The 24,128-nt window shown below is 49.2% G+C and overlaps 9 protein-coding genes across 9 annotated transcripts; 6 read left to right on the top strand and 3 right to left on the bottom strand.

Moving 5' to 3' along the window:
* Positions 1 to 2,943: 2,943 nt before the first annotated feature.
* Positions 2,944 to 3,428, top strand: CGGC5_v006740 (uncharacterized protein; the record flags this gene model as incomplete). The annotated part of the gene is made up of 4 exons (XM_066151734.1): positions 2,944 to 3,018; positions 3,114 to 3,210; positions 3,278 to 3,314; positions 3,374 to 3,428. The coding sequence occupies 4 exons, from the start codon at positions 2,944 to 2,946 to the stop codon at positions 3,426 to 3,428; spliced, it is 264 nt and encodes an 87-aa protein (XP_066009170.1).
* A 366-nt stretch (positions 3,429 to 3,794) lies between these two features.
* Positions 3,795 to 4,300, top strand: CGGC5_v006739 (uncharacterized protein; the record flags this gene model as incomplete). The annotated part of the gene is made up of 2 exons (XM_032028006.2): positions 3,795 to 3,904; positions 3,967 to 4,300. The coding sequence occupies 2 exons, from the start codon at positions 3,795 to 3,797 to the stop codon at positions 4,298 to 4,300; spliced, it is 444 nt and encodes a 147-aa protein (XP_031875680.2).
* Positions 4,301 to 6,091: 1,791 nt separating this feature from the next.
* Positions 6,092 to 6,829, top strand: CGGC5_v006738 (Short-chain dehydrogenase TIC 32; the record flags this gene model as incomplete). The annotated part of the gene is made up of 1 exon (XM_032028005.1): positions 6,092 to 6,829. One exon carries the CDS (start codon positions 6,092 to 6,094, stop codon positions 6,827 to 6,829), a length of 738 nt encoding a protein of 245 aa, XP_031875685.1.
* Positions 6,830 to 7,781: 952 nt separating this feature from the next.
* folD (Bifunctional protein FolD) lies at positions 7,782 to 8,617 on the top strand (the record flags this gene model as incomplete). Its single annotated transcript, XM_032028004.1, has 3 exons — positions 7,782 to 8,021; positions 8,085 to 8,551; positions 8,602 to 8,617. The coding sequence occupies 3 exons, from the start codon at positions 7,782 to 7,784 to the stop codon at positions 8,615 to 8,617; spliced, it is 723 nt and encodes a 240-aa protein (XP_031875672.1).
* Positions 8,618 to 9,443: 826 nt separating this feature from the next.
* On the bottom strand, positions 9,444 to 10,493 carry CGGC5_v006736 (Extracellular metalloprotease; the record flags this gene model as incomplete). Its single annotated transcript, XM_032028002.1, has 3 exons — positions 9,444 to 9,525; positions 9,580 to 9,742; positions 9,806 to 10,493. 3 exons carry the CDS (start codon positions 10,491 to 10,493, stop codon positions 9,444 to 9,446), a joined length of 933 nt encoding a protein of 310 aa, XP_031875679.1.
* A 2,402-nt stretch (positions 10,494 to 12,895) lies between these two features.
* CGGC5_v006735 (Carboxypeptidase Y-like protein) lies at positions 12,896 to 16,433 on the top strand (the record flags this gene model as incomplete). Its single annotated transcript, XM_066151733.1, has 9 exons — positions 12,896 to 13,408; positions 13,538 to 13,922; positions 14,839 to 14,895; positions 14,955 to 15,012; positions 15,092 to 15,220; positions 15,278 to 15,429; positions 15,505 to 15,828; positions 15,876 to 16,092; positions 16,154 to 16,433. The coding sequence occupies 9 exons, from the start codon at positions 12,896 to 12,898 to the stop codon at positions 16,431 to 16,433; spliced, it is 2,115 nt and encodes a 704-aa protein (XP_066009224.1).
* A 194-nt stretch (positions 16,434 to 16,627) lies between these two features.
* On the bottom strand, positions 16,628 to 18,125 carry OGFR (Opioid growth factor receptor; the record flags this gene model as incomplete). The annotated part of the gene is made up of 3 exons (XM_032028000.1): positions 16,628 to 17,861; positions 17,921 to 17,970; positions 18,027 to 18,125. The coding sequence occupies 3 exons, from the start codon at positions 18,123 to 18,125 to the stop codon at positions 16,628 to 16,630; spliced, it is 1,383 nt and encodes a 460-aa protein (XP_031875676.1).
* Positions 18,126 to 20,367: 2,242 nt separating this feature from the next.
* Positions 20,368 to 21,093, top strand: CGGC5_v006733 (Short-chain dehydrogenase/reductase ATR10; the record flags this gene model as incomplete). Its single annotated transcript, XM_032027999.1, has 1 exon — positions 20,368 to 21,093. The coding sequence occupies one exon, from the start codon at positions 20,368 to 20,370 to the stop codon at positions 21,091 to 21,093; it is 726 nt and encodes a 241-aa protein (XP_031875675.1).
* A 590-nt stretch (positions 21,094 to 21,683) lies between these two features.
* Positions 21,684 to 23,239, bottom strand: CGGC5_v006732 (uncharacterized protein; the record flags this gene model as incomplete). The annotated part of the gene is made up of 7 exons (XM_066151732.1): positions 21,684 to 21,709; positions 21,766 to 21,815; positions 21,864 to 21,967; positions 22,019 to 22,159; positions 22,216 to 22,741; positions 22,949 to 22,973; positions 23,140 to 23,239. The coding sequence occupies 7 exons, from the start codon at positions 23,237 to 23,239 to the stop codon at positions 21,684 to 21,686; spliced, it is 972 nt and encodes a 323-aa protein (XP_066009225.1).
* Positions 23,240 to 24,128: the final 889 nt, after the last annotated feature.

The raw sequence follows: 24,128 nt of genomic DNA, 5'->3' as shown, positions 1-24,128 counted from the left end.
TATCGTCGGCCGACTTTCGAACGACCTTCCATGTTCATGCGACAGGCCTTCTCCTGCCATGACACCTGACGACCGAATCACAGCAGGACTTTGGTAAGATCCTGGATGCTTCGGAAATTGAGGCCTTAATGCCTGGGACTACGGTCGCCTACGACATGTTAGTTATCGGGATCGAAACTGAGAACCTTACCTTCGGTATCCCAAGTGTGCGTGAGAACTATTGCTTCTAGGAGGAGATCGGCGATGCCCAGGCTAGGCTGCCACTTACAAGACAGGGAACTGACTATCAACAATGGATTTCTTGGGTTTTCTCCTGTCAGTGTCATACTCTGAGATAGACCTGGCCACCACGTGCCTTTACAATCCATCCTCTGCAGTCTGGACGGTAATCGCCTGTCGCTAAACCCTAAGCACTATCCAAGCGCTCATTGGTCCCTGTTAAGCATAGGTTCCTCCTTGCAGATAGTTCGCATGGTTTATGAAAGGGGTGGTTCGTACAGGCCCACCTGAACCAGCCGTAGCGAGATCACGCAACGAGAAGAGTACCTCCCCGGCACTGTGACATTGGATCGCACAGGGCCGCAGGCAGCAAACCGCACCCGCGTTCCCGCGGCCTGCCCAGCCTAGCCCAGCTTTCAATATGCCTGATTGAGTACCGCGTACCGTCAGGCCCAGAGCCCGGCCGCTGTGGCCTGTTTCCTCCGGTTCAAGTGCAACCTTCCCAAATAGGCATCGAACCTTCTGGCCATCTTGGCATATGGGGAGCTTCAGAAGTTCCTTCTAACCATCTTGGCACCTGAAGAACTGCTGAAGTTCCTTCTAGCCATCTTGGCAATGAGGAACTACTGAAGTTCCTTCTAACCATCTTGGCATATGAAGAAATGCTGAAATATGAGGAAATGCTGAAGTTCCTTTCAGCAATCTTCACATAAATTGACATAAGGACCTGCTGAATATGGCGTTGCAACGTCTCTAGTGCTGACGGAGCTGCGCTTCAATGGTTCTTCCTCAAAATACCAAGCCGGTATGTCCAGCATGCTGGTAACTAAACGAAGGACACAGCGCCTCTTCAAATACTAACTCTCTCTAGCATGTTCTTGTAGGGGGGGTGCGCTTCCTTGAAGAAGTTTCTCTTTCATCTAAAGAACATAATACTCAGCAATGGAACATTGAACTCCACAGACGTCTTCACTATGTGGCATAAATGTGTTATATATAAAACAATTATTCTTTCAGTCTATTTGAAAGCCGGACTATTATTAATATGGTTCATGTTCTGATAATTGAAGGAGTTGCCTTTGTGAGTACCTATCTCTTAGATTCGCCTTTTTGTCTTTCGTTCCACTCTTCAGCTTCTTCGCATCTTTTCTGCAGTGACGATTTCATAAGAGAAATCCGCTGCTGAGCAGGGCGCTGTACTGCTTTTCGCAATAGTGGCTTATCTCAGGCTCCATAATGTGAATAAATCCGGACTTTTCTTCAATAATATTGGATTGTTGATATCGCCGCTAGATGTCTTGGTGGCTTCCCAAATGTGTCTTACTAGCATACCTTACCACATAGTAGTTAGTACGAGAAACCTCACTTACCTATTGTGAAAGATAATAAAGACACAGATGGAGAGAATTAAAACCAAACCATGATTGTTATTACAGAAAAGACTGGTATGCTTAATGAAAAAGGGGTTGGAGGTCACCTCTAATATCTAATTAGGGGAGCATGGCTGCTACTAACCTTGAGCATCCACCAGAGCTGCATCGAAGCCGAGACATAAAAGCTTCCCCATTTCATTTTGCACATCTAACCCAAGAAATCTACACTTTTACGCCTACTAAATAATCACACCATTATCAGGTTTTTAGTGCGAATCGCTTCGTAAATATCCCTCAGCATAGTCACATGAAACAGGCAAATAGACCTCGCATGAAGCCTTCACTTGCATACTTTCGTACATCATGTGAAGGCTATGACGACGCTCATCAAAGGGTTATAAGCCGCTTTAAGTGAATTCCTCCTCCATCAACATATTGCATTCCACCCAATACTTAAGAACTACGCATAATAACCCACAACATTTCAACTCAACAATCTTTTTTCAAAGGGATCAAGAGACGCAGATTCCGCTAGAAGGAGTGATAAAGGATGCCTAATTGTTCGAATCAGGCAAGGGCAGTCTTCTGAGAACATCCAGATCACTAATACTGCTCGGGTTGATTATATAATCGGGTCAAATTAAGGTTGTCTCTGGTCAAAGCCCGAGAGGAGATGAGCCAGCAGATCATCTTCTACTCAGAGATGCTCTTGTAACTGCTGGTCTTTGCTCAAAAGGTTAACATTAGAGACAGCCAGAAGGAGATTGTGCGCGAGACAGACGTATTGCCTCAGAAGCAGAACAACATATATGGAAGCGTACTCAAACAGACCCATCCAATTCATTTCAGCGGGAATGGCATTGCCGCGTTGCGCAACGTTGTTTTCTTGCAATTGCCTGAGCAAAGGTAATGGGTACTGAGAGAGTTTTACGCACCACTGGGGCCAACTACGAGCACTGGCGTAGTTCGCGAGCTGTTCCGTGCGTCCAACGCCGCATAACAAACCCAGTCTTGAAACGAAACAAACTCCAATGGGCAATACAATCCCACCCTTTTAAGATTAACGTTCATGGGGAAGTTCTCGAAACAAATATTTGAGTTTCAGATCCCGGCAGTTTGGTGCTATGAACAGGGATTTAAAGAACGGTATCTCAATTCCTGTGGGCCACATAAAAGAAACAGTGTCCCCTGGACATTCCTATCCAGCTGTACCCAGGCAACGTGTCTGCTGGGATAAGGCTCGGCACGCAGACGACACACGTTCTCCTCAGACCAAGCGGATTCGTCGGTCATTGTACCAAGAACTTCGATCCACAATCCTCTTTCATCTTCATCACATGTGCACTTAACAATGGTCGATCTCGATGAAGCAATCCCTGCGCTCAATCAGCGACCAGCAGCGCTAGCCATTATTGTTGTTTTTCTGGTACGCTACTCGATATGTTGTCGGTCATTCAACATACAATGCGCGATTTTCAGGCATTGCTCAGAAATGAACCACAAGGCTGACGACGTCCTCAGATCCTCGCCTATGTTTGTGGCATTGGGCGGCTGTACATCCGTTTTTTTCGTCGTTCGCCGCCCCGGCTGGGACGATGCATTGCTTATTATGGTCTTGGTATGTTGTCAATTCCCAGCCGAACGGACTCTAAGGGTCAAAATGCTAAGTTCTCTCTTCCTTCCAGGTAACCACCACCTTGTTATCCATATCAACATGTATAGGTAGGGGCATTGGTTGTTGATCACGAAGAAAGCACGCATGCTGACCGTGTCTATGTAAGCCCTCTCAAACGGATTGGGCAAGCACTATGCTACTCTTGGATTAAATGGCACTGAGGCATTCATCAAGGCAAGCTTCCTGGATGTCTCTCTATTGGTGTAGAATCTGAAGCGCTAACTTGCCGATAGACCTTTTACATTTGCAACGCTGCGTATTGCATGGCAACAACCTTCATCAAGCTGGCTCTATTATGTCAGTATCTCACAATGTTTGACCATGGTTCACTATCATATCGAATCAGCATGGCAATGCTCATCGTCACAGCGATGTGGGGGACTGCATACTCCGTCATCGCTTGGTTTCCATGCAATCCCGTTTCGGCACAGTGGGAACTGACAAAACCGGCCACGGGCCGATGGGGATTCGGGTCGGACGACTTAGGCGTCTACAAAAGAACATACATCAGCCATGTAGCGACTAACATGGTTCTCGACATGGTAGTTTGTGGGTTGCCACTACCATTCGCGTGGGGAAACGGCATTCGGAAAAGGTCTGTCTATGGAGTTGTCTCACTTTTCATTCTAGGTGATATGTAAGCGCCCCAACAGACTATTCAGACATCATTGTGAGGTTACTGACCTTATTCGTTAACAGTGTTGTTGCTATTGGGGTCAGTCGTCTCGTGTCAATCCAGAACACAGAGGCCGGAACCTACCCGCGGGTGGATCCGTCTTGGTATGCTTGTGTCCCTGCTGTGCTAGCAACGGTTGAGGTCAACCTGGCTACGGTTTGTGCGTCCATACCTATCGTCTGGCCAGTTACACAACGGGCCCTCAGCCGAATATGGGTCACGAGAGAGGTTGAAATTACCTCCGAACCGGGCGACTACCCTCTCACTGCTGGGGTTAAGCCTTACGACAGTTACTACATACAAAAGACCTCAGCCTGGTCTATCACCAGCCAGCAGCATAACGGAAAAGGGATTTAAGCATCACCAGCCAGCTTGGAATTGTGTCTTCTAGGTGTAATAGGCAAACTTCAGAGAAATCATGCCTGAAATAACCAAACTTAGGGTTCATAACATAATTAGAACCCGCGTACTTTTCAAACATTGGTTTGGTTCCTAGTCAAGGCATGCGTAAATGACGATGGAAGCTGAATTCTCTCCTGATGGTTCCTTCCAATGTGAAGAATTCAAAAGACCATTGCTTGAGCGGATCCAAATCCAGTCGTCTTCTGTCAGTCAGCTACTTACCACATAACAACTAAAGATGGACTCAATGCAGTTCCTACTCCCACCATATTTTAGCCACTGTCCACTTCCATATGACATGTTGATGCTATATGTAGATTCATATCACTATATCTCTTTCCTCGACTTTCTAGGACTTAAGGTGTCAAGGCGTAAATATTGCGAGTATCCCCAGCAAGTAAGTCTTCCCAATATCTCAGTCCAGTTGCAATATCTAATTTATAGAGTTTTCCTAAAGACTAAGATGATACCTCCATAAAGGTCTTAGTCTACTAATATCTCAAAATATTGAAATCCTGGTGTATCTTCATATCCACCATCGCATGGTTTTATTCTTAGACACCATTCACAACTGGAGCTCGCATGCATCGACATATCATGCGACTGGGTTAACTCTTCTAGCTTGAGGGTCATTTCCCTTGCGATGCCGCGACCTGGAGGAATATGAGCTCATCGTTAGCATCAACTCAGTTGAAATAGACGGCTTTACTTTCTCGATAGCTGCTTTCTGAGAGTCAGCTTGAGCTGAGTGCCGATCTTGTCCATATACAAACGATCATCACCTCAGATTTTTATCCGACTTTTCCATACTTTATGCTGCAAACGAGAGCTTCGAAACACCCAAGGACGTTGATAGGCTCACTAACTCAATCTTTAACATACTTACTCTCTTGTAAGATAAGTGAACAGCAAATATATACTAAAGCATTATTGATTGGATCTCTTCAATTAATAGGTGTCTTCCTCAAAGCTTAAAGAGAGTCGAAGCCTAATTTTCCGTGATAATGGAATGTGAAATACTAGGTCAGCCTTTTTATCATGTTCGTTATGAGACTTTCAGACTAGCTGCAAGGCACCTGAAACTTATTACTTCAGGAGGATTATTTATAAACTTATGTCAAGAAGACTACTGCATAATTTACCATACATCTCTTTGGTGTGATTGAGATACTATCGCTAACTGCGGGTAGGCAACAGCGATATAAGCTTCTTATTCGGACTGATGAGACCCTAATGGGACGCAAATTCCGTTGCTCTGCCATCGGCATTGGCTCGGGCGAGACCCAACAGAACAAAAGCTTAATATTGCCTTACCATCTCGTGTGTTATATGTTCGCATCACCGTGTGTGGAATGGTCATTCGCCGAATATCTTCCTATTTGGGCTTTCCGTTACGGGCGAATCGGACTTTACTGATGCTACTGACACTTGAAGTCAGCTAGCCGGGGAAAACCCGCCAAAGTCCGTGAACAGAGGTCGGGATTTCAAATTCGTCAGTCGATGGTTCCACCTTCCATGTACCAATCTTTGTAAAACATATCAAGTCTAGTAATTTATGTTGGGTCATACTGTTGGCTTTTTTGTGCTGGGGTATGGTCCTTTTTCGTCCCCACTGGAGATGCGGGCCTCGCCATGGATGGTCATGCTGAAGGGTTATTTATAGGGAAATCTGACCTCGGACCTGCCAACTTTTAGCCGTACATTTTCATTCCTTATCTTTTTCTTTGGACACTAGATGCCTTGAGTATGGCGGATCGCTATGTCGCAGTTCACGCCAATCCTAGCGGTCCAGGAGACAACCGCCCAGACGCAGACCAAATCATTCGCGATGAGGGCCTCATTGACAAACTGTTCAATCGAATAGCGTTCGTCACAGGGTGCTCCGCTGGTATTGGCATCGACACAGCAAAGGCTCTCTTTCTCACTGGCGCTTCGCTTTATCTGACCGCCCGCGACATCTCGAGGGCCAAGGCTGCTCTGGGTGACACCCTTGTCTCCGGTCCGCGTGTTCACCTTTTGGAACTCGATCTTGCTTCATTTGCCAGTGTACGCAAACGTGCTGAGGCCTTTTTGTCTCTCAAAGTGCCGCTCAACATCCTCATATGTAATGCGGGAGTCATGACCCCTCCGGAAGGCCGAACGCAGGATGGCTTTGAGACACAGTTCGGTACCAACCATCTGGCACACTTTCTTCTTTTTGAACTGCTTCATCCCGCATTGCTTGCAGGTGTTACACAGGAGTTTGCTTCTCGAGTTGTCATCCTGGCTTCAATTGCTCATCGCTTCGGAGAAGTTCGTTTCGACAACATCAATTTTGATGGCCACTATGATGCCATGGCTGCGTATGCTCAGAGCAAGACAGCGAACGTTTGGACTGCGAATGAGATCGAGCGTCGTTATGGCGCACAAGGGATACACGCGTGGAGCGTGCAACCCGGCGCCGTCCTCACGGATCTGACAAGACATATGTCTGATGAGCAGTAAAAGGGTCTGAAGCAAGACGATTACTTATCCAAAATCTACAAAACACCGTCTCAAGGTGCCTCTACCTCGGTTTGGGCCGCGACTGCGGCGGCATTGGAAGGGAAAGGCGGGCGATACCTTGAGTACTGCCAGATAATCGGTGCATGGGAACAATCAAAAGGACTGTACAGTCCGGGATATGGCGAGCATGCGTACAGTGTGTCGAAAGCTAGCTTGCTTTGGGAAAAGTCGAACGAGTGGGTGAGATAGATCTGCATCAAATATGATGTCGTCCTTGGGATGAACGAGCCGGTATTTTGACCATTGGCTTTCGTCCAGCATGATATCTAAATCTGGCCGAGGTTGAAGTAATTGAGTGACAATTGACAAACCCACGATATTGATGGCATCCTTTGAGGCGGCGTGGCTGTTAGAAGACTAAGATAGCTTGGTATTGTGAGGTCATATTCATCTTATCATGCTCAATGTCTGCTTATCTACCATTGTACAAATCACTGCAATAGTGGGAGACAAAATGGGGTGGGGGCTTTGCGGCTGGAATGTGAACAATCCTTGAAGCCTGCGTTTATCATCTCGGTTGTTCGCAACCTTTCCCTGAATCTTCTCCCGGCGACAGACTTCAAGTTTATTCTATTCAACGGGACCTTCTAGAGCACCTTCGTTTCTGGTTGTCGAGTCAACCTACTTGGACCCCAGCTCATCAGGTTGGTCGCGTTCCACAAAAAAGGTGTTGGTGTCGATCCTTGCCTGTAACAATGTGTTGACATGTTGTCATGGAGAATATGAGACACTAATTAAACAAGCACTGGCAACTTCAGAAATCGCCTTCACCGTCTTTTCGAATTCACATTTGGGTACAAAAATCAGCAGCCCGCCGCGTTTTACTTTATTGTATGAAAGCTACTTGCTCAGTCAATATTTGTCCTTTTCCAGGTCTCGCGGTATGCTCATCATGACATCAAGCGATTTTGGAGCGGTCTACGTGAGTGACAAGTGCGGCTCTGTTATATACAGTCACGTCTGCCAAGCTCTATTCCTCAAAGGAGCGCCAGTGATTGGGCTTTTGGAGTCATGGTGTATCAGAAACAGCAAGAGTATACATGGCATCAAGCCAACTCTCGCGGTAGTGTATTTCAACACTGGTGTAGATGCCGACGAGTATCTCCGCATTAAGGCAGAAGTGGCGGCTAAGGTATGTCATGGCTAGATGAAATCCAATCTCCGACTATGACGAAAACTCATTCAGGTGTCTTAGGCCGGCATCGACTTCATTCCGTACGAACTGGCACCAAATGCATCTACAGATGGAGTTCTCCATCTGATTTCTACGCTGAATAAATGTTCTCAGACTCACGGTATTCTGGTTCAGCGTCCACTGCCGATTCAGATCTCTGAAAAGGACGTTATGGGCAGTATCAGTAGACGGAAACATGTTGAAGAGCGTCTTCAAGGACAGCCTAGCAACATTGCTGTGGATGGCGTAGTTCGTCTGCTCGCTTCTTATCGCAAAGCCGACATGCTCGACTTATCTATTGTGCTTCTTGGGGGCACCAACATTATCACTCCCGGTTTCAAGGCCGAGCTCAAAAAACGATATCCCCGTATTGAGATGTTCAAGACACCAGAGGAAGCGAAGCTTGTTAATAGAGATGGGGTTATTGTCATGACAGAGCTCAACAAAGGCGGCATTATCCAGCCTGAAATGCTTGGACCAGGAGTAGAGTTAGTCATTGATCTTGGGTTTGACATAAACACGAAGATGGGAGATCTAGATCCGAAGGTATTTGACGTCGATGGCTTGATGGTAGTCCCAACTCCAGGTGGCGTACTGCCTGTTATCATCTGGTTGATGATGGAAAGGACTATCAAAAGCATGTCCAGACGCAGATCATCAAGATCCATCTGGCTTCGCAAGGGATGTGCGCAGATCTTGAACTTATTTAAAGTGAAGTCAGCTTCACAGAATAGCCACTAATATTGCGGCGTTATACATAGATCTTCGGTGTCAACTCAAACTTTCATGGAGCAAATTTACACACTTTTTCTCGGCGATCACAATTGGATCGATGACGTTTCACTTTATTGGCAGCTCTCGAATACTCAGGGGATGATGAGATATTGACGTACACGGACCGCATCCGGACTCGTTCATGTAGCTTGGTAATGCCACAAACGAACGCGACACCCACAACCATCCACACATCAGCTGTTGTAGTACCTGCTTTCGTAAAGCATTAATGTGTCTGAGTTGGCAAAACGTTAATTTGTTAACGTCTCGAACCGTAGAGCATGTCCATTTTTAGAGTTATGTCTCGAATTGAACCTTTGCTCTCTTTGTAGTTGCTGGTGCTAACGTGGCTGTCGTCGTCATTGTCTCAAGCATCAGCAATTAGCGACCGATGGAAATACACAAAGATGAGCCAAGTCAGACTTTGGTCGATGCAACTAGATTATGCTTCGCTAGCTAATTACATATTACGTCCCCAGTATCCATCCTCTAGTCGTGGTCTTAGTACTGTACAAGAACTAGGTTTCTGTAGTTTTGTACTTGCGACATTTGATTAGTATGCTCAGAGTGTTGACAAAAGCGAGCATTGTCCCAATATTCACGCGCTTACTGGTAAGAAGCGCGGTAGGTGTCCCAGTAGGAGTGCATGCGAGTCTCCTGGCCATCAGTGAAGTGGGTGAAGCAGTCGCTGTGAGGGGAATTAGTATGCTCTACATACATACACGCAAAGAGGTATACTTACTCGTCAGAGTAGTCCATGTAGTTGGTGACGGGGTCAGTGCCGGCAAGGGTAGGGCAGGTGTCACGGCCAATCTCGCAGTTGTAGGCCTCCTCAGACTCGAAGGGGGTGTCAGAAACGTAGTCTCCGTTACCACCGCACTGGTAGCCCTCGAAGGTGTGGTAGACTGCCATGCGTGTAAGCCAAGTGGTCATCTTTCGATTTGAATGTGTTAGCGTGGTTCACTTACGTCCAAGCCAGTGGCCAATCTCGTGGGTGGCGGTGTGGCCAAGGTTGTACTGGGCCAAGCTACCTCCGGGAACAGCAGCGGAGCGGATGACGACACCATCGTAGTAGAAAGCGGAGGAGCCGGTAGAGACGGTCTGGGGGAAGTAGGCGTATCCGAGGTAGGGGGTACCGGGAACGAAGTAGACGTTCAGGTCGGCGTAGGTGCCCTTGCGGAGCGAGCGCTTCATGGTCAGCTCGGCCGAGTCAGAAGCCCACTGGGTGTTGATAGTCCAGTCGGCACCGGCTTGAGAGAACTGGACATCGTGGGGGGCGAAGGCCGTGTTCAGGACGTCGAGCTGCTCGTCCAGGGTAGCCTGGGTAAGGTACCCATTGGCAACAGTCTGGGACCTGGCAATGACGTGCCAGTAGACGTTGACGTTGATGGGAGCCAGACGAGTGGAGTTGCCAGCGACGCGGGCGTTCTCCTCCTTGAGCATCAAACGCTCAGCAACCTCGATCTGCTCCTCAGAGGGAGACGGGGTGCCGCAAGAGCGCTGAGCGAAGGCGCCGGAGGCGACCGCGAGAGCGGAGAGAACAAGAGTCTTGAACTGCATCTTGGAGGGGGGACCGGACACCTGATTGGGGAGAACCTGACTTGAGAGGACTGGGATGAGGATGAGGATAATAGACACCTTGATGGCTGGCTTCATGGCAGTTTATATAACCATTTGACCGTTCCCATCTTGAACCTCACATGCTGGCGAGACATATCGTGACTTCAAAGCATTTCGACTTTCAACCTTCCCAAAACGGATCAGACCGAAGGTTTAGCACACTGCAACGGACGGTCTTGTGGTACGCAAACTGGATCAGATGCAGCAATTCTTTTTGCGGGTGCAAACGCAGGTGGCTCCTGTGCTCCATAGCTGAGGAGTCGACTCATGGGCAAGTTGGGGGCACCTGCTCAGTTTGTCAGGTCGCATGCGCTTCTATTGACGACACCCGCCAAAAGCTTGACGTGATAAGCCGGTTGGCCGGCATGTCTTAAGTTGCCAAGAAAAATCGCGGCTTTTGCGATGGTTCAGGAAATGCCAAGACGGTGAAAGGAGCCAAGAGAGGGACGGTTTCCAGGCTTTGGTTGGTATGTCGCACAACGCTCTGATTAAACCAAGCACTGGCTGGTTATCGACTTGCCTTTTGCGCCAATCGAGGTCCATTAATTGGCCAGCACCAAGCACGGCTGAGTTCATTCGCGCGTATTATCGTTCCCACTCAAAGTCTTGGCCGTTGATTTAAAGTCTTGGCTCTTGAGCTTCACCGCGTCTGCTTGGATGGGGATTGGCCAAATCAAGCTTATATTTATGAGTGTCGGGCATAGCCGGTCGCCGAGATGTTACCTTCCTTAATTCGACCACAGCTCCACCCTCCTCCCCCTGAGCCCGACAAGCCCCGTCGCTCCGACCCCGCGCCGGTCCCGCCCACATCCCGGTGGCGCTGGAGGAATGCCCGCGCATATCGCATCACATCGCATCTCATCGCCAGCCCCCCCCGCCGTCCCCTGCATTACCTCCCTTTCCCCACATCTCCGGCAATAACCTCTATCTACCGCCTCCCGCTGCCGCCGTCTGCCCTTCTAGACCCTTATCTCTGGTGGCGGATAAGTCAACGTCAAGACCAGCTTCCAGTCTTGGTAGATAGTCCAAAGTGCCAAGCTCGTCAGTAAAATGAGTTTCGTCACTGTAAGACAATTGGAAGTCCAATGGCGTAGTTCGGGGATGGCTTCGCTCTGGTGTCCTGCGGAAACCGCCGTAAACCACACGCTAGATCAACGAAAGAGTCTCTGGACGAGAGCACTCAGACCCCGCAGTGAACCGAGCTGCGACAGTGAATCATTTGTTCCGCTCTTCCAAGACCAGCGCAAGACGGTTCGACTCATATTTCTTGCAACCACTGCCACTCTCCCATTTGGCTTTACTGTGAATCTTTCTTCAAACACCTCATCTGATACCATGAAGCAGAATAGTACGTTGGGAAAGGGTAAAGTTCGATGCCAATATTCGGCAAACATGTGCAGCGAGCTGCACTCGCCAGGTCGTTGGTTCCGCGGTATTGGACCAGAGATTCACCCGTGATCGCCAAACTTGGCATGCGTGATCTGCGACTGCATGGACCCTGCCGACCGAGCCTCATCAAACCTACCGAGGGTACTACAACGACGATAAGAGGAGAGATTTGACCAGATCAACCAGTCTTCTTCCTATCTCGACAGAAGAGAAGAGCTGCAAACACGGCATTACAGTTTGAGAATGCGAAATACAGAAATTTGTCAACCGCCCACGTGATGGTCTTCATCCATAGTCATATGTGAGGCATGCAGGTTTCATGAGATATCAAAGATGAAAGGTCAAGGTTTTCCACGGCGGCAGCCAGTCAACCTGGATGAGACACTGCGGAATGGAAATTTCAATGTTTTGGTGAAGCCCCCTTGAGAGGGATACTTCAGCAGCGGAAACGCGAATGTCTCATTGTTAACCTCGTGTCCGTATCCCATCGAGTGCGGCATGGCGTCAGTACATACAATCCACAATTTTCTCCAACTCGACTGGTAACATGATTTTTTAATTCGCGGGAATGAGCGAGAAACGACCGGATTAATATCCAATTAGCTACTAATACTCCGCACATGTTTGTAGTGACGCCATGCCGCACTCGATGGGATAGCTGCTGCGGCTGGCCATACTGTTAGAGCGCGAAACAGAGTCCCAAAGCCGATGCCTTGAAGAACTATCCGAACCTTGCGAAGAGGTCTGTACCCGGAATTGGTAACAAAACCCAATCAGGAGTTTGGCGAGCATTCCCACTTGGTTATCATTGGTAGGGGATTTAGATGGGTCTCGGCTAGTTGAGCTGACCCTTTGCATTCTTCACGACCTGACCCTTTCACCCCTTGCTTGCAAAATATGCTTCTGTCCAGGGATAATAGGGAACAGTCAGCGATGTGTGAAATGACGTGTGAACTCCTTCGTGTAGCTTGTAATCTTTCTTGGTCATTTCATCAAAACCTGCTCTTGACAGTCCTTTATTTTCAGTTACTTTTCCCGCAGCGGTCACGATGCCGTCAGCAATCAACTATCACCGATGGCTACCTGTTCTCACATTATTGGCGATATGGGTTGTTCTTATCTCTCAAGGCCGACTCACTTATTCTCCCTCTACCGCCGAGCCTGTGTTAACCTCTCAAGCAAATTCTACCACAGAATCAACAACAGAAACTCCAAGGATTATTATAGTCTACTCATACACCGAAAGCGAAAAGTCCCGCGAGAATTTACGATACTTCGTGAAGTTTGGACTTCACCGTGCAGCTGACTTCATTTTCATCTTCAACGGGAGGACAGATGCCCTCAGAGAAGTACCAGAAAGAGAAAATGTCCAGATCGTGAAGCGAGAGGGAACTTGCTCCGATCTTGGGGCTCACGGCGAAGTTCTTCGAGGCAACAATATCTGGAAACAGTATGACTACTTTATCCTTCTGAATGCTAGTGTACGGGGTCCATTCATGCCCTACTGGAGCAGTAGCTGCTGGTCTGACACGCTGTTGTCAAAGATAACCCACAAAGCCAAGGTAAAATATTTGGCGTTCCCTTATCTTCCCTCCTTATTACTTCCTACGATGTGTGCTATTCAATCTCTGTTAGCAAAACAGTTCAACCGTCTGGACAAATAACCATAAGAGAGACTGATCGTTTAGCAGCTTGTTGGAATCACTGCGAAATGCTGGCCACGATTTTATGTTCCATCATTGGTCTGGGCCACGGATCAAACTGGGATCAGCCTTTTGCTTGATGCTTCCTTAGGAAGAAGTCACTCGATCTTCGGGGGACCTAGCGAGCTTGTTGGACTTAGCGGCTGCTACGATACGCTTCACAGTGCCGCTCATGCCGAGATGGGAGCTACGTCGATGATCACGGGCGCGGGATATACCGTTGACGTCTTGATGGCTTCTTTTCACAAAATCGGCGATGCTGGAAGTTATTGTGAATCAACACCTCCTGGTGTCCTGGATCCACTCCGAGAGGGAGATTATTTTGGCTTCAGCATTCATCCGTATGAGACTTTGTTCGCGAGAACCACGGCAGGTATGAACTCCCTTTCAGTGGAGAACCTGTCATCTTGGATGAAAGACAGTGGATATTCAAGTTATTTGAGGTGCGGGGTGTAATAGGGTTACTCTGTGTCGCTTCGAAATTACGTCTTTACGAAAACTCGGAATTCCCAACGTAACATTTTTGGTCGTAATATCGCTACAGCCTTTTACAGCATTCTCTTGAAATAAATCTTGTCTTTTCTAAGTGTTATATAAGTAACGTCTCATCGCCCGTTCTGTATGGATTATATCTTCATTTCTACGAATATGACGTTAAAGTTTACTAAGCCAACAATACTCACTTTTGATGGAATCTGCATAGCGTATCAGATGCCCTCACTTCTTCTATGCCACTGCTTCTAATCTTCCTTTGATATGAAAGAGCTCAATTAGTAGCCTGTGCCTGTTTCGTTTCTTCAGATCTTCCCTTCGTGGAATTTCCGCGTCCGCTCTACATAATGATACTATGAGTTTCGGAAAACAGCTCACTGAAAATCAGAGATCTGTTGCAAGTTGTGGTCTACTCACGGTCCCTCCCAAAAAGGTATGTGATCAATTTGACCAATCAATGTTTTCTAACTCCTCCGAACGTTGTCGCATTTGATTCCCTGAATGGGGTCGCATTTGGTTGCCTGATTAGGAAACTTGAACCACAACTTATTTGTATGCCCAACCTCGACATTATGCTGATGCGCTTGGAATCTTTTCGTTCACAACTGCTATTCGAACTTCTCGCCAAAAATGACAGTTACCACGCTTTTTCCAGCCGTCTGCTACGTTCTCTCCTGGTGGATAGGTTGTCCCCTTTGAGGTAGAACAGAAGCACCTTCCCTACCAGGACCCATTACCGTCACCCTTGTGGCACCAGCCAAGAGTCACTAGACAAGACGACAGGCTCTGCGATGCAGGCTCGCGGCAATGGACAGGCTTTGTTCCCGTCAACCGTAACAGAGAAATGTTTTTCTGTGTGTTAATCAAGATTTCATTCAGATTGTCAATCTTGGATGGTTCTGACAATTCTTAGGGTACTTCGAAAGTCGTAATAATCCTCAAACTGCGCCTTTGCTTATTTGGGTCAACGGGTGCGTCGATCGCTGCGATCAAATTTGTTTTTGTCTTTCTACATCCTCGGACTTTCTGACGGGAAGGTTGCTTTACCAGCGGCCCTGGTGGTTCGTCTCTTCTTGGTGCTTTTTACGAGCTTGGCCCATGCAAAATAAACGAGGCTGGCAATAGCACGACGAAAAATGCTTTCAGTTGGACAAATTTCGCCAACGTTCTCTTCATTGAGTGAGCGGGCCTCTGAAAACGCTATGCCTTATTCCCACTGACCTACGAGCTTACTAGTCAACCTATCGGGGTAGGGTTCTCTTACACGAACGATTCGAATCTTTGGGCCCACGATTTGAACGACGCCGAGAATGACTTCGATAAATTCCTGGACATCTTCCTTGATGATGTCTTTCCCGAACTATCCAACAGGTCTATCCACTTCGCGGGTGAGTCATTTGGTGGACAATACGTTCCTACGTATGTCAGCAGAATGAGAAGAAGACTGGATTCCATCATTCTAGTAAACGCCCTTGTCATCTTTCCAAAGGTTGTTCTAGGTCTATATGAGCACTTTTGCATGCCAACTTCGGTCCAAGGCGTCGAGCTTTCGGTATCTCGAAGAGGCTTCAACGACACCGAGTGTGCTAAGATGGCTGCCGGTTATCCTACGTGCGACCATTTCAGCCGACTCTGTGATATGGCATACGATGGTAAGACATGCGAAGCAGCTTACGGAGCGTGCAAACTTTTCGAGGATGTTGTCATGAATAAGGTCACCCCTGGTGGTCTCAACCCCTACGATGACCGAGTTGACTGCATTGAGCCTCCATTATGCGGTCGCCTCGGTACGTGAGCACTTACAGCCTAAGTCAGAAACACTAACAGACATCAGGTATGGAGGAGATCACTAAATACCTGAACCAAGCACATGTGCAAAAGCAAATTGGTGTTGAGAAACAGATTAACTTCATGATGGTGAATATGGACTTGAACGAGCAGTGGTCTAAAGCCGCTGAGCTTTTTGTTCCCACAAGTCGCGAAGTAGCTGCAATCCTTGATAAGAAGCACACTCGGGTTCTAGTCATCAATGGAAACAATGACATCATTGTGTACGTCTGTAAATGCCTTTGGAGGGAAAAGGATTCACCTGCGGCTAATGCTTGCTTGTAGGAATACCGAGGGGGTCAAGCGCATTTTCGATGACCTTTTGTGGGAGGTACAAGCGCATTACCGAGTTCAACCATGGGTCAGCCTTTATTTTCAAGAACCATTGGGCAATCATATTCATGTCGGGATGTCGAAGACCAGTGGAAACCTATCCATCGTTACTGTTGATGAGGCAGGGCATATCGTACCTCATGATCAGCCTGAAGCCGTCATGCTTGTTGTCAAAAACTGGGCTACGCATGGAAGCGTATGGCCGCAAGAGCATCGGTCGGCGACACCATAAACCTTTAGCGGTCGAAATCATATCACTCATTATTGTTTCAATGTGTTTACAGCTTGTATAACTCATGTCTCTTACATTCATTTCTGGTTTCAAAACGCCTGTCCCTATTTGTTGCTTTCCACACCAGTGTGTTTAAGCCTTTGTCATGGCCACTGAGAAATTAAAACCCGATGTATCAACCATGTCCCATGTGTTTAAAAACGCACGCGCATACGTTTCCCCGCCGGGGCCGCGGGAGCCGCGGGGGCTCCGGCAGGAGGGGGAGCCGGAGCGGCAGCTGGTGGAGCAGCTGGCTTCGGGGCGGCGGGTGGGGCAGCAGCTGGCTTTCCTCCGGCCGGTGGAGCGGGGGCTGCAGGAGCTGGAGCCGGGGCCGCGGCCGGCTTGCCACCAGCTGGAGCAGCAGGGACCGGAGCGGTAGCTGGAGGTGGCGCAGGCTTGCCGGCAGCTGGTGCGGCGGGAGGCGCAGCAGCGGGAGGAGGAGCAGGCTTGCCAGCAGCGGGACCGGCAGGAGCAGGGGCGGCCGGTTTCGGAGCTGCAGCCGGAGGAGCCGCAGCCGGGGGAGCAGGCTTGGGAGCAGCGGGGGGAGCTGCGGCGGCAGGCTTGGATCCAGCGGGTGCGGCCGGCGCAGCTGGAGCCGGAGCCGGCTTAGACGCGGCAGGTGCTGCAGGAGCTGCAGCTGGAGGTGGTGCGGCAGCTGCGGGAGGGGGTGCGGCGGCACCAGCAGCGGGGGCGGCAGCGTTAGGAGTAGCAGCTCCCTTCTTCTTGAGAACGCCAGCAGCCGCACCCAGCACAGTGTTCAAGGGAGCCGCAAGGGGGTTGGCAGCAGCATTGCCAGCAGGGGCTGCCGCGTTGGCGGGTTGACCCTTGCCCTTCAGGACACCGGCGGCGGTTCCCAGGACTGTTCCGATAGGATCAGCGGCTTGCGAGCCTGCGGGTGCCGCGGCACCAGCTGGTTGGCCTCCCTTGCCCTTGAGAACACCAGCGGCAGTTCCAAGAACAGCACCAACTGGGTCGGCAGCTTGACTTCCCGCAGGGGCAGCAGCAGCACCAGCAGCCTGACCGTTGGTCTTGCCCGTCAATGTTCCGAGCACCGAGCCGATGGGATCAGCGGCCGGGGCCGCAGCTGGAGCTGCAGCCGGAGCCGCAGCAGGGGCGGCGGAGGCGGCAGGAACGGCCGCGGCCTGTCTAGCTCCAAGGGCTGGGCTCTTTGCTTTCTTGGCCGCCTTTGCCGGAGCAGCAGCAGCGGGTGTCTTACCCTTCGCCTTCGCTGGAGCGGCGGCGGTGGCAGTCTTGCCCTTGGCCTTCGCCCCAGTAAGACCTCCAAGGAGCGAACCGATAGGGTCCGCCGCAGCAGCATTGTTGCCCTTGCCCTTGGCAGCAGCAGCACCCGCACCTGCTCCTCCAGCAGCAGTACCGCCTGCACAGTTCCTAGGGTAAAGGTCAGCCTCTTGCACTGCTACGGCAGATAATAACTTGTCCAAACGCACCCGGTGATTGCCCCAGCTTGTGCTCTGGTACACTTTGCATTCTGGCCGCCCTGTTCATGACCTTCAGTGAGACGTCTTTGCTAGTCTTGAAGCAAGGAGCACTTACAGCGAGTAGGCAGTCCAAGTCGTCAAAGCATACAGCTCCCTGTTGGGCAGAGACGTAGCTCGCGCACAAGGCGGAGGCGAAAACAATAAATCCACGCATGATAGTCTTCTTTGAAATTAGGAAGGCAATAGGATTGAGTGATGGGGATCCGGATCACGAACACGAACTAGTCGTATTGGGAGCCGTAGTGATTTATAGAGGTGAAGAGACTATGGCGAAACGGCCGGTACCTGCATACAGCTCAGCATCCAGCCAATGATGCATCGGATGCAACTTGGTGAAAGCCGAGGCAGCCCTCGGTGTACATGTGGATGCAGCTGTTCTCAAATACCATAGATATGCCTTCCAAACGTCTCGAGATTTGTTTGACCGGAAAGAGCCCCGACTCCTCCAGAACATCCCCGTCTGTGCACTGCAGCATGGTTCAGATCCTGCCGGCTGAGGATGAGGGCAGAGGCTCAGCTGCCAGGAAGCGGGACCTACTGCTGTTGCACTGACGTTTCTGCGGACGTCAGTCAGCACTGTCAAAAGAATGGTCAGTTCATCTGAAGTAATTGACAAATTCGAGTGTGTTTGCTTGCCACGGGAGGGCTTGAGCTTGCATCCGAATGCGCGCTCTTCCAGCCACGACGCTTAAGAAAATAAACTCGGGCCCTGCGTCGGCGTCTCACGTCACTGATAAAGTGTCAAAGCCTGTCACACCATCAGTAGCAATGACTGGATTTGTCAACTTGTCTGCGTCTCGATGTGCCAGTATTTCTGGATGGCTGCAATTGCCAATTGGTGTACTGCTGGGAGCCTGAGACAGTCAAAGGCCTTATTCTGAATGGGCCTACTCGTCTAAGGTGTAGGCTGTTCATAAGCCTGGGAGGCGACATGCCGGCTGAGAAACTTCCAGGTGCATCCTAGTTTGAACTTACCTTGAATGTCCGACTGAGCCCCATGTTCCTTCGAATCCTAGCATGCATGAAGAACTGTGGCAACGTCTGTAAACTGTGCAAACAAGCTTTGGTTGATTTCAGTATCTTCTGATTTTCTCTCTTAGTGCGACCTTTCGCCGTAAGAGCACTAATAGGATGCATCCGGCGAAAGAGCTGAGAAGGCGGTTGGTTAATGTTGAGCTTTTTAGGCCACTTTGATACGGTAACCAATGCTGCATTTCGATGCCTTTTTTTTTTTTTTTTTTTTTTTTTTTTTTTTTTTACTTGCCTGGACCCTATTGTGTTGTTCAGTGTTAAGAAAAGTCGTACGATAGTCTGAGCTGAGATTCCAGGACTCCAGGACTGTCGTAGTTTGGTGAGGGTTGTGGCAACGTGTGTTGTGTTGAGGACGGGTCTCTGTCACATCTGTGCTCCTTCACCCCATTTCACTTTCGGCCCGAACTTCTTCTTTTTTTCTTCCAAGGTTTAGATACATTAGTTCAATGTCTGATCTTCCTAAGTTTACATCGTCTACATTTATATATATATCATCGTTTTATTTCTTGCACTTGATAATACTGGGTGGCTTGCAGTATGATCAGATTTCTGAAATATCTCACACCTTACCCATTAACCATGAGCTCAGGTATCCAAATACTTATATCAAATCACTTACATCAAACTATTTACCTCTCTACCTTCAGAATGGCATTCGTCCTCGAACACAGTTCTGTCAGCTTAGCAATTTCCCACAACAAATGAGGCAGACGGGCCAATACCCTACAAAGTAAGCAAAACATCAAACACATCCGCCAATAATGTCAAAAGGCCTGTTTATTATTAGTTCAGATACCTTGGAAATTTTAACTCAGTTCTACTCCGGCCCTCGCAGGCTTGATGTCATTCTGGGTACGACTTGCTGAAAACCTCTCGGGTACCTCACCGTGTATCTTTGCAAACAACATAGTGGCTCTCTGAAATGAGCATGTATGTTCCTCCACCTATAAAATTACTCAGCCGCTCACTGACGCGGACATCCGTGGAAATTTCTGCCGAACCAATACTTCCCGCTGGCGCGGCCACTTTGGCCGCAAGCGCCGCCCACCGCCGTGAAAGCCCCACTTTCCGCCGCCCAAATTCGCCGGTATCAATGATTCCGCCCCGCATCGTGCCGGCCAATTTGGTCCTGAACCTCACTTTGGCGCTCCATCATTTGTAATACCACAAGGAAGACTTCTCGTTGATATTTGGCACATTTGTCATCCGCCCTTTCGACGGGAAGGATAAAAGGCACACCTAGAACTCCCAACTGAGGGACCTACAGAACAGCACATCCCGCACCCATCAAACAAAGATCCAACCTTCTCTTCATCCTATCAAATAATCACCTTCCTCGGCTACACAAAATCATTCAAGTCACAATGTCTATCGCTCTAGTTACCGGAGGCAACGCAGGCATTGGGGAAGCCGTCGTTCGTCTTCTGTCCAAGACTCCCAATTTCCATGTCATCATTGGATCCCGCAATCCCGACTCCGGTATCGAGCTTGCCAACTCGCTCAAGAAGCAGGGTCATTCCGTTTCCTCTGTCCAACTAGACATTACTTCTGATGAGTCGATCAACAATGCCATTGACCACATCACCAGTGTTCATGGCAAGCTCGATGTCCTTGTCAACAACGCAGGGGTCGCTCTTGACACTAAGCCGGACGCCTTTGTGTCCACTCGAGACCTATTCTCCAAGACATTCAACACGAACGTCTTTGGCACTGCAGCCCTGACAGAAGCCGCTCTTCCGCTTCTTCAAAAGGGCAACCATCCCCGTGTCATCTTTCTTTCGTCTACGATGGGCTCCCTTGAGGTTTCGGGAAACCCGGACACCTTTTTCTACAACAACGACTACAAGGCATACGACGCCAGTAAAGCGGCGGTGAACATGCTTGCGGTCAATTATGCTCGCATCTTGAAGCCCTTTGGCGGAGTTTCTAACGCCGTCTGCCCGGGTCTGGTCAAAACGAAGATGAACGGGTTCATGGAGGCTGGTGAACCTGTGGAGGTTGGAGCCGAGCGCGTCATCCAGCTTGCAACTGCTGCCCCGGGTGGTCCTTCTGGAACCTTTTCGAACAGAGAGGGTGCAATTCCCTGGTAACCATCGGTGGATTGATGGTCGGAAATTTGTTTGTTTGTAGTTTTAGGCAATCTGCAATGGTTTAGTCGGCACTGGTTGTTTGAAATAGATGATGTAGGGAATTCACTAGTACTGCAGGTCAAGAGCTGCCTTATCCTCAAAAAGTGCCTGTGTTTTTGAAATTTGCTATTGTTTCATGAACATGTAGTTGTACGTGCGACTTGCAACACCACCCAATGTCGGTTCCCAGAAGAGCGCAAAAGATGATTCATGTGATAGATTCATGCACGTTTCGGAGGCACGCGACAGAGTTTGTGGCACCGCCGGCAGTGCCGTCTCATAAAAAAAGGTAAAGGCAGCCTACGAGAGACACACACTCGTGTATATTAATCTGGGACTGTTGACCAAGGACTTTGACGAATTAAATCATGTTCACAGCAACGTTCAGTAGAACACCCAGATTGTCTACCCCGGCATTCCAGACATCCAGCCTGTCAATCACTGCCTGGTGATTTGCCCCTTTATTCAGCTCGTAAAGATCTCCAAACGTCACAGGCCTCTTGTCTAGATTTCGCATGCTACTAAGTGCCTCCGTTTCTTCCTTCCATTCGTCAGACGTATTCGCAGTCCACTGCGACTGATGGCACGGAAGTCTTAGATTATGCCAAGCATCTAGGATACCGCATGGCATACCCATTCTCACCGAGCTGATTTGAGCGACAAGAAACCAAACGCATGCAACTCTGGAACAGGGTTAACGACCGTCAATCGCAAAGAAGACTGGAATGTACCTTGTAAGAGATTCTTCAAGAATCCAATCATCCCACTCAGTCGTTTTGCTGACAGCAGCATCGCAAGAAGTCATATCGAGGGCAATCAGCTGACTCCAGAAACCCTTGGTACAAAGTCAGTGCGCAGTTCCTTTGTCATGATAGTCGCAGCAAACCTTGTATGCCAGCAGCATGTTCGTGTTGTACTCTCGACCCTGAACTTCTCCTCCGCAGCAGCCATCCACGACTCGCATCATGATGTAAATCAATTGCGATTGCATGGCCGCAAAGACGTCATACTTAGACCAACCGGTCATCTGCAAATTCGAATTATTATCTGGAACAATGCTTGGTATTGCGAGGCTTGTTTTACCTCTCGAAGGCACCTTTCTTGCTCATCCCGAATCGTTTTCCATAAGAAGGCCTGAGTGTCTTTATTCCTTGCGGCATACAAAACAGCTATTCCCATGCAGTTCGATAGTGGTACAGGCAGCTTGCTTTTGTCTTGATGAGGATGGATGAAAGGCGGAAACGTCGAGCGCCGGAGCATCATTTGAGGATATGCAGCCAGGGATTGTCTAATGACACTTGCGCTAGCTTGAACGGCAGCGCTGTGAGGTCGGATGCTGCTGAGAGGAAACGATATCCGAGAAATGGAAGAAATGGTGCAGTCATTGACCATGCCGGATATGGCGATCTCGTGCAGTCTACCCGAAAGAATCATATCCGTGTCGCCATCGATTTCGTTGGGGAGGCAGACCGCAAGGTTTTCGGGCGTGAGGCGGTTGAGGTCAACTCCACCAAGGTTATATGAACTGATCCAGTCTTGCGCCTCACCAGCAGGCAAACACAGTGTACCGGTGTCCTGGGTACCACCGTATAGATTGAGCTCTCCGATACTATCAGACGCTGGCGGTATGGGTATGGAAGCTGCCGCTGGTTCGTTTTGTCTTTGGTAAGTAACAGCGTCGGAATAACTACAGACAAGCCCCTTTTTAACACAGCGACTGCATCTTTCCTCGAGATTGCACTTGCTTTTCGCTGCTCGGCATTCTATACAAGGCTTAGGTCTGATGCGAGGCCTATTTCTTGTTCGTCGACAGTACGCGACATGTCTTTTCAATGCAGTCTCTGTGACATGAGTTAGATTGATGGTACTGTTAGTCTGGAATTCGCAATTACGGAAGCGTCCTGCACGTAGAAAGACCGCATTCCCTCGGCCTTATCTCCATGGACATTGCCGTAACTCCCCTGCTTGACTTTGGGCACGAAAGATGAGACATTACAAGATACCCACCTTGGCTAAAGGGCTTGTTGCAAATAGTGCAAAACAAGACTGGAGGGGCAGCCTGAACCAAGCTGAAGTTCAATAGATCCTCGGCTGTGTCCAGGTTCATGGTTATGCTGCGTCTTTAGGCAAAGAACCTCGATGGGCTGGCTATTCGAGCGTGGCTGGCACGCGGTGATGGCGGTGATTGAATCAAGTTTGTTCTTCGCAGACAGGTAGTCATAACACAGCTCACATACAAAGTGTCAGATTGTCAGGTTGGATTAGTAATTCAGACGTCCAAACAGACACTAACCGTGAACGGCGCGAAGGATTCCTTGTTTGTCAGCAGATGCACCACCCGAGCTGTCAGGCCGAGATAATAGACCAGAATATCCGACCAACCCTTCAGCCCGTACGACAATTAAAGCGAGACGCCAGACACGCCAAAATTTGCAAACGGGAGCAGAGTTGTCACTGACAGCATCAACACACAGCGAAGATCATTGAGATAACAAGCAAGATGCAAATGGCGAGCACACGTCTTGTTGACGAGGGGGTCGAGTAGCTGGCATCTCGCACGATTCAGTGTTGAAAACAGCCGCGGCATTGGCGCCTGAAATATTACTGCAATTGCCTGGCTGGTGCAGGACGATGGCGCAGTGGCATGAGCTTGTCAAATCTCATCTTACGAGCCAGTCACGGGACCCAGCTGTTAGGCATGAGGCTGGCCGCTGTAACGCGGCGGTTAGCGGATACATGCAGACTCGGGCCAACCGCGAGAGAGATGGAGGAGACGCTTGAAGTACGTTGACATCAACGCGGGGGGGCTCTCACTTGGCCCGTGGAGGCCTTAGATGATGAGGCGATTGCCGAGAAAGCCGCCGTTATCACATCCCGTACGAAGACCGGCCGAGAGTCTCTCTGCGCTCCCAACCACACGATTCGAAGGCTTCCATGATCATTGAGAGGCTGGAGGCTCGATCCAATGGGGCAAGCCGGTTTTGAGTTCGAGACTG

Source organism: Colletotrichum fructicola, assembly GCF_000319635.2.
Source record: "Colletotrichum fructicola Nara gc5 chromosome Unknown KSG_Nara_v1_contig03, whole genome shotgun sequence".
In the NCBI taxonomy this organism is placed as follows: Eukaryota; Fungi; Ascomycota; class Sordariomycetes; order Glomerellales; family Glomerellaceae; genus Colletotrichum; species Colletotrichum fructicola.
This window is presented reverse-complemented; position numbering and strand designations above follow the sequence as displayed.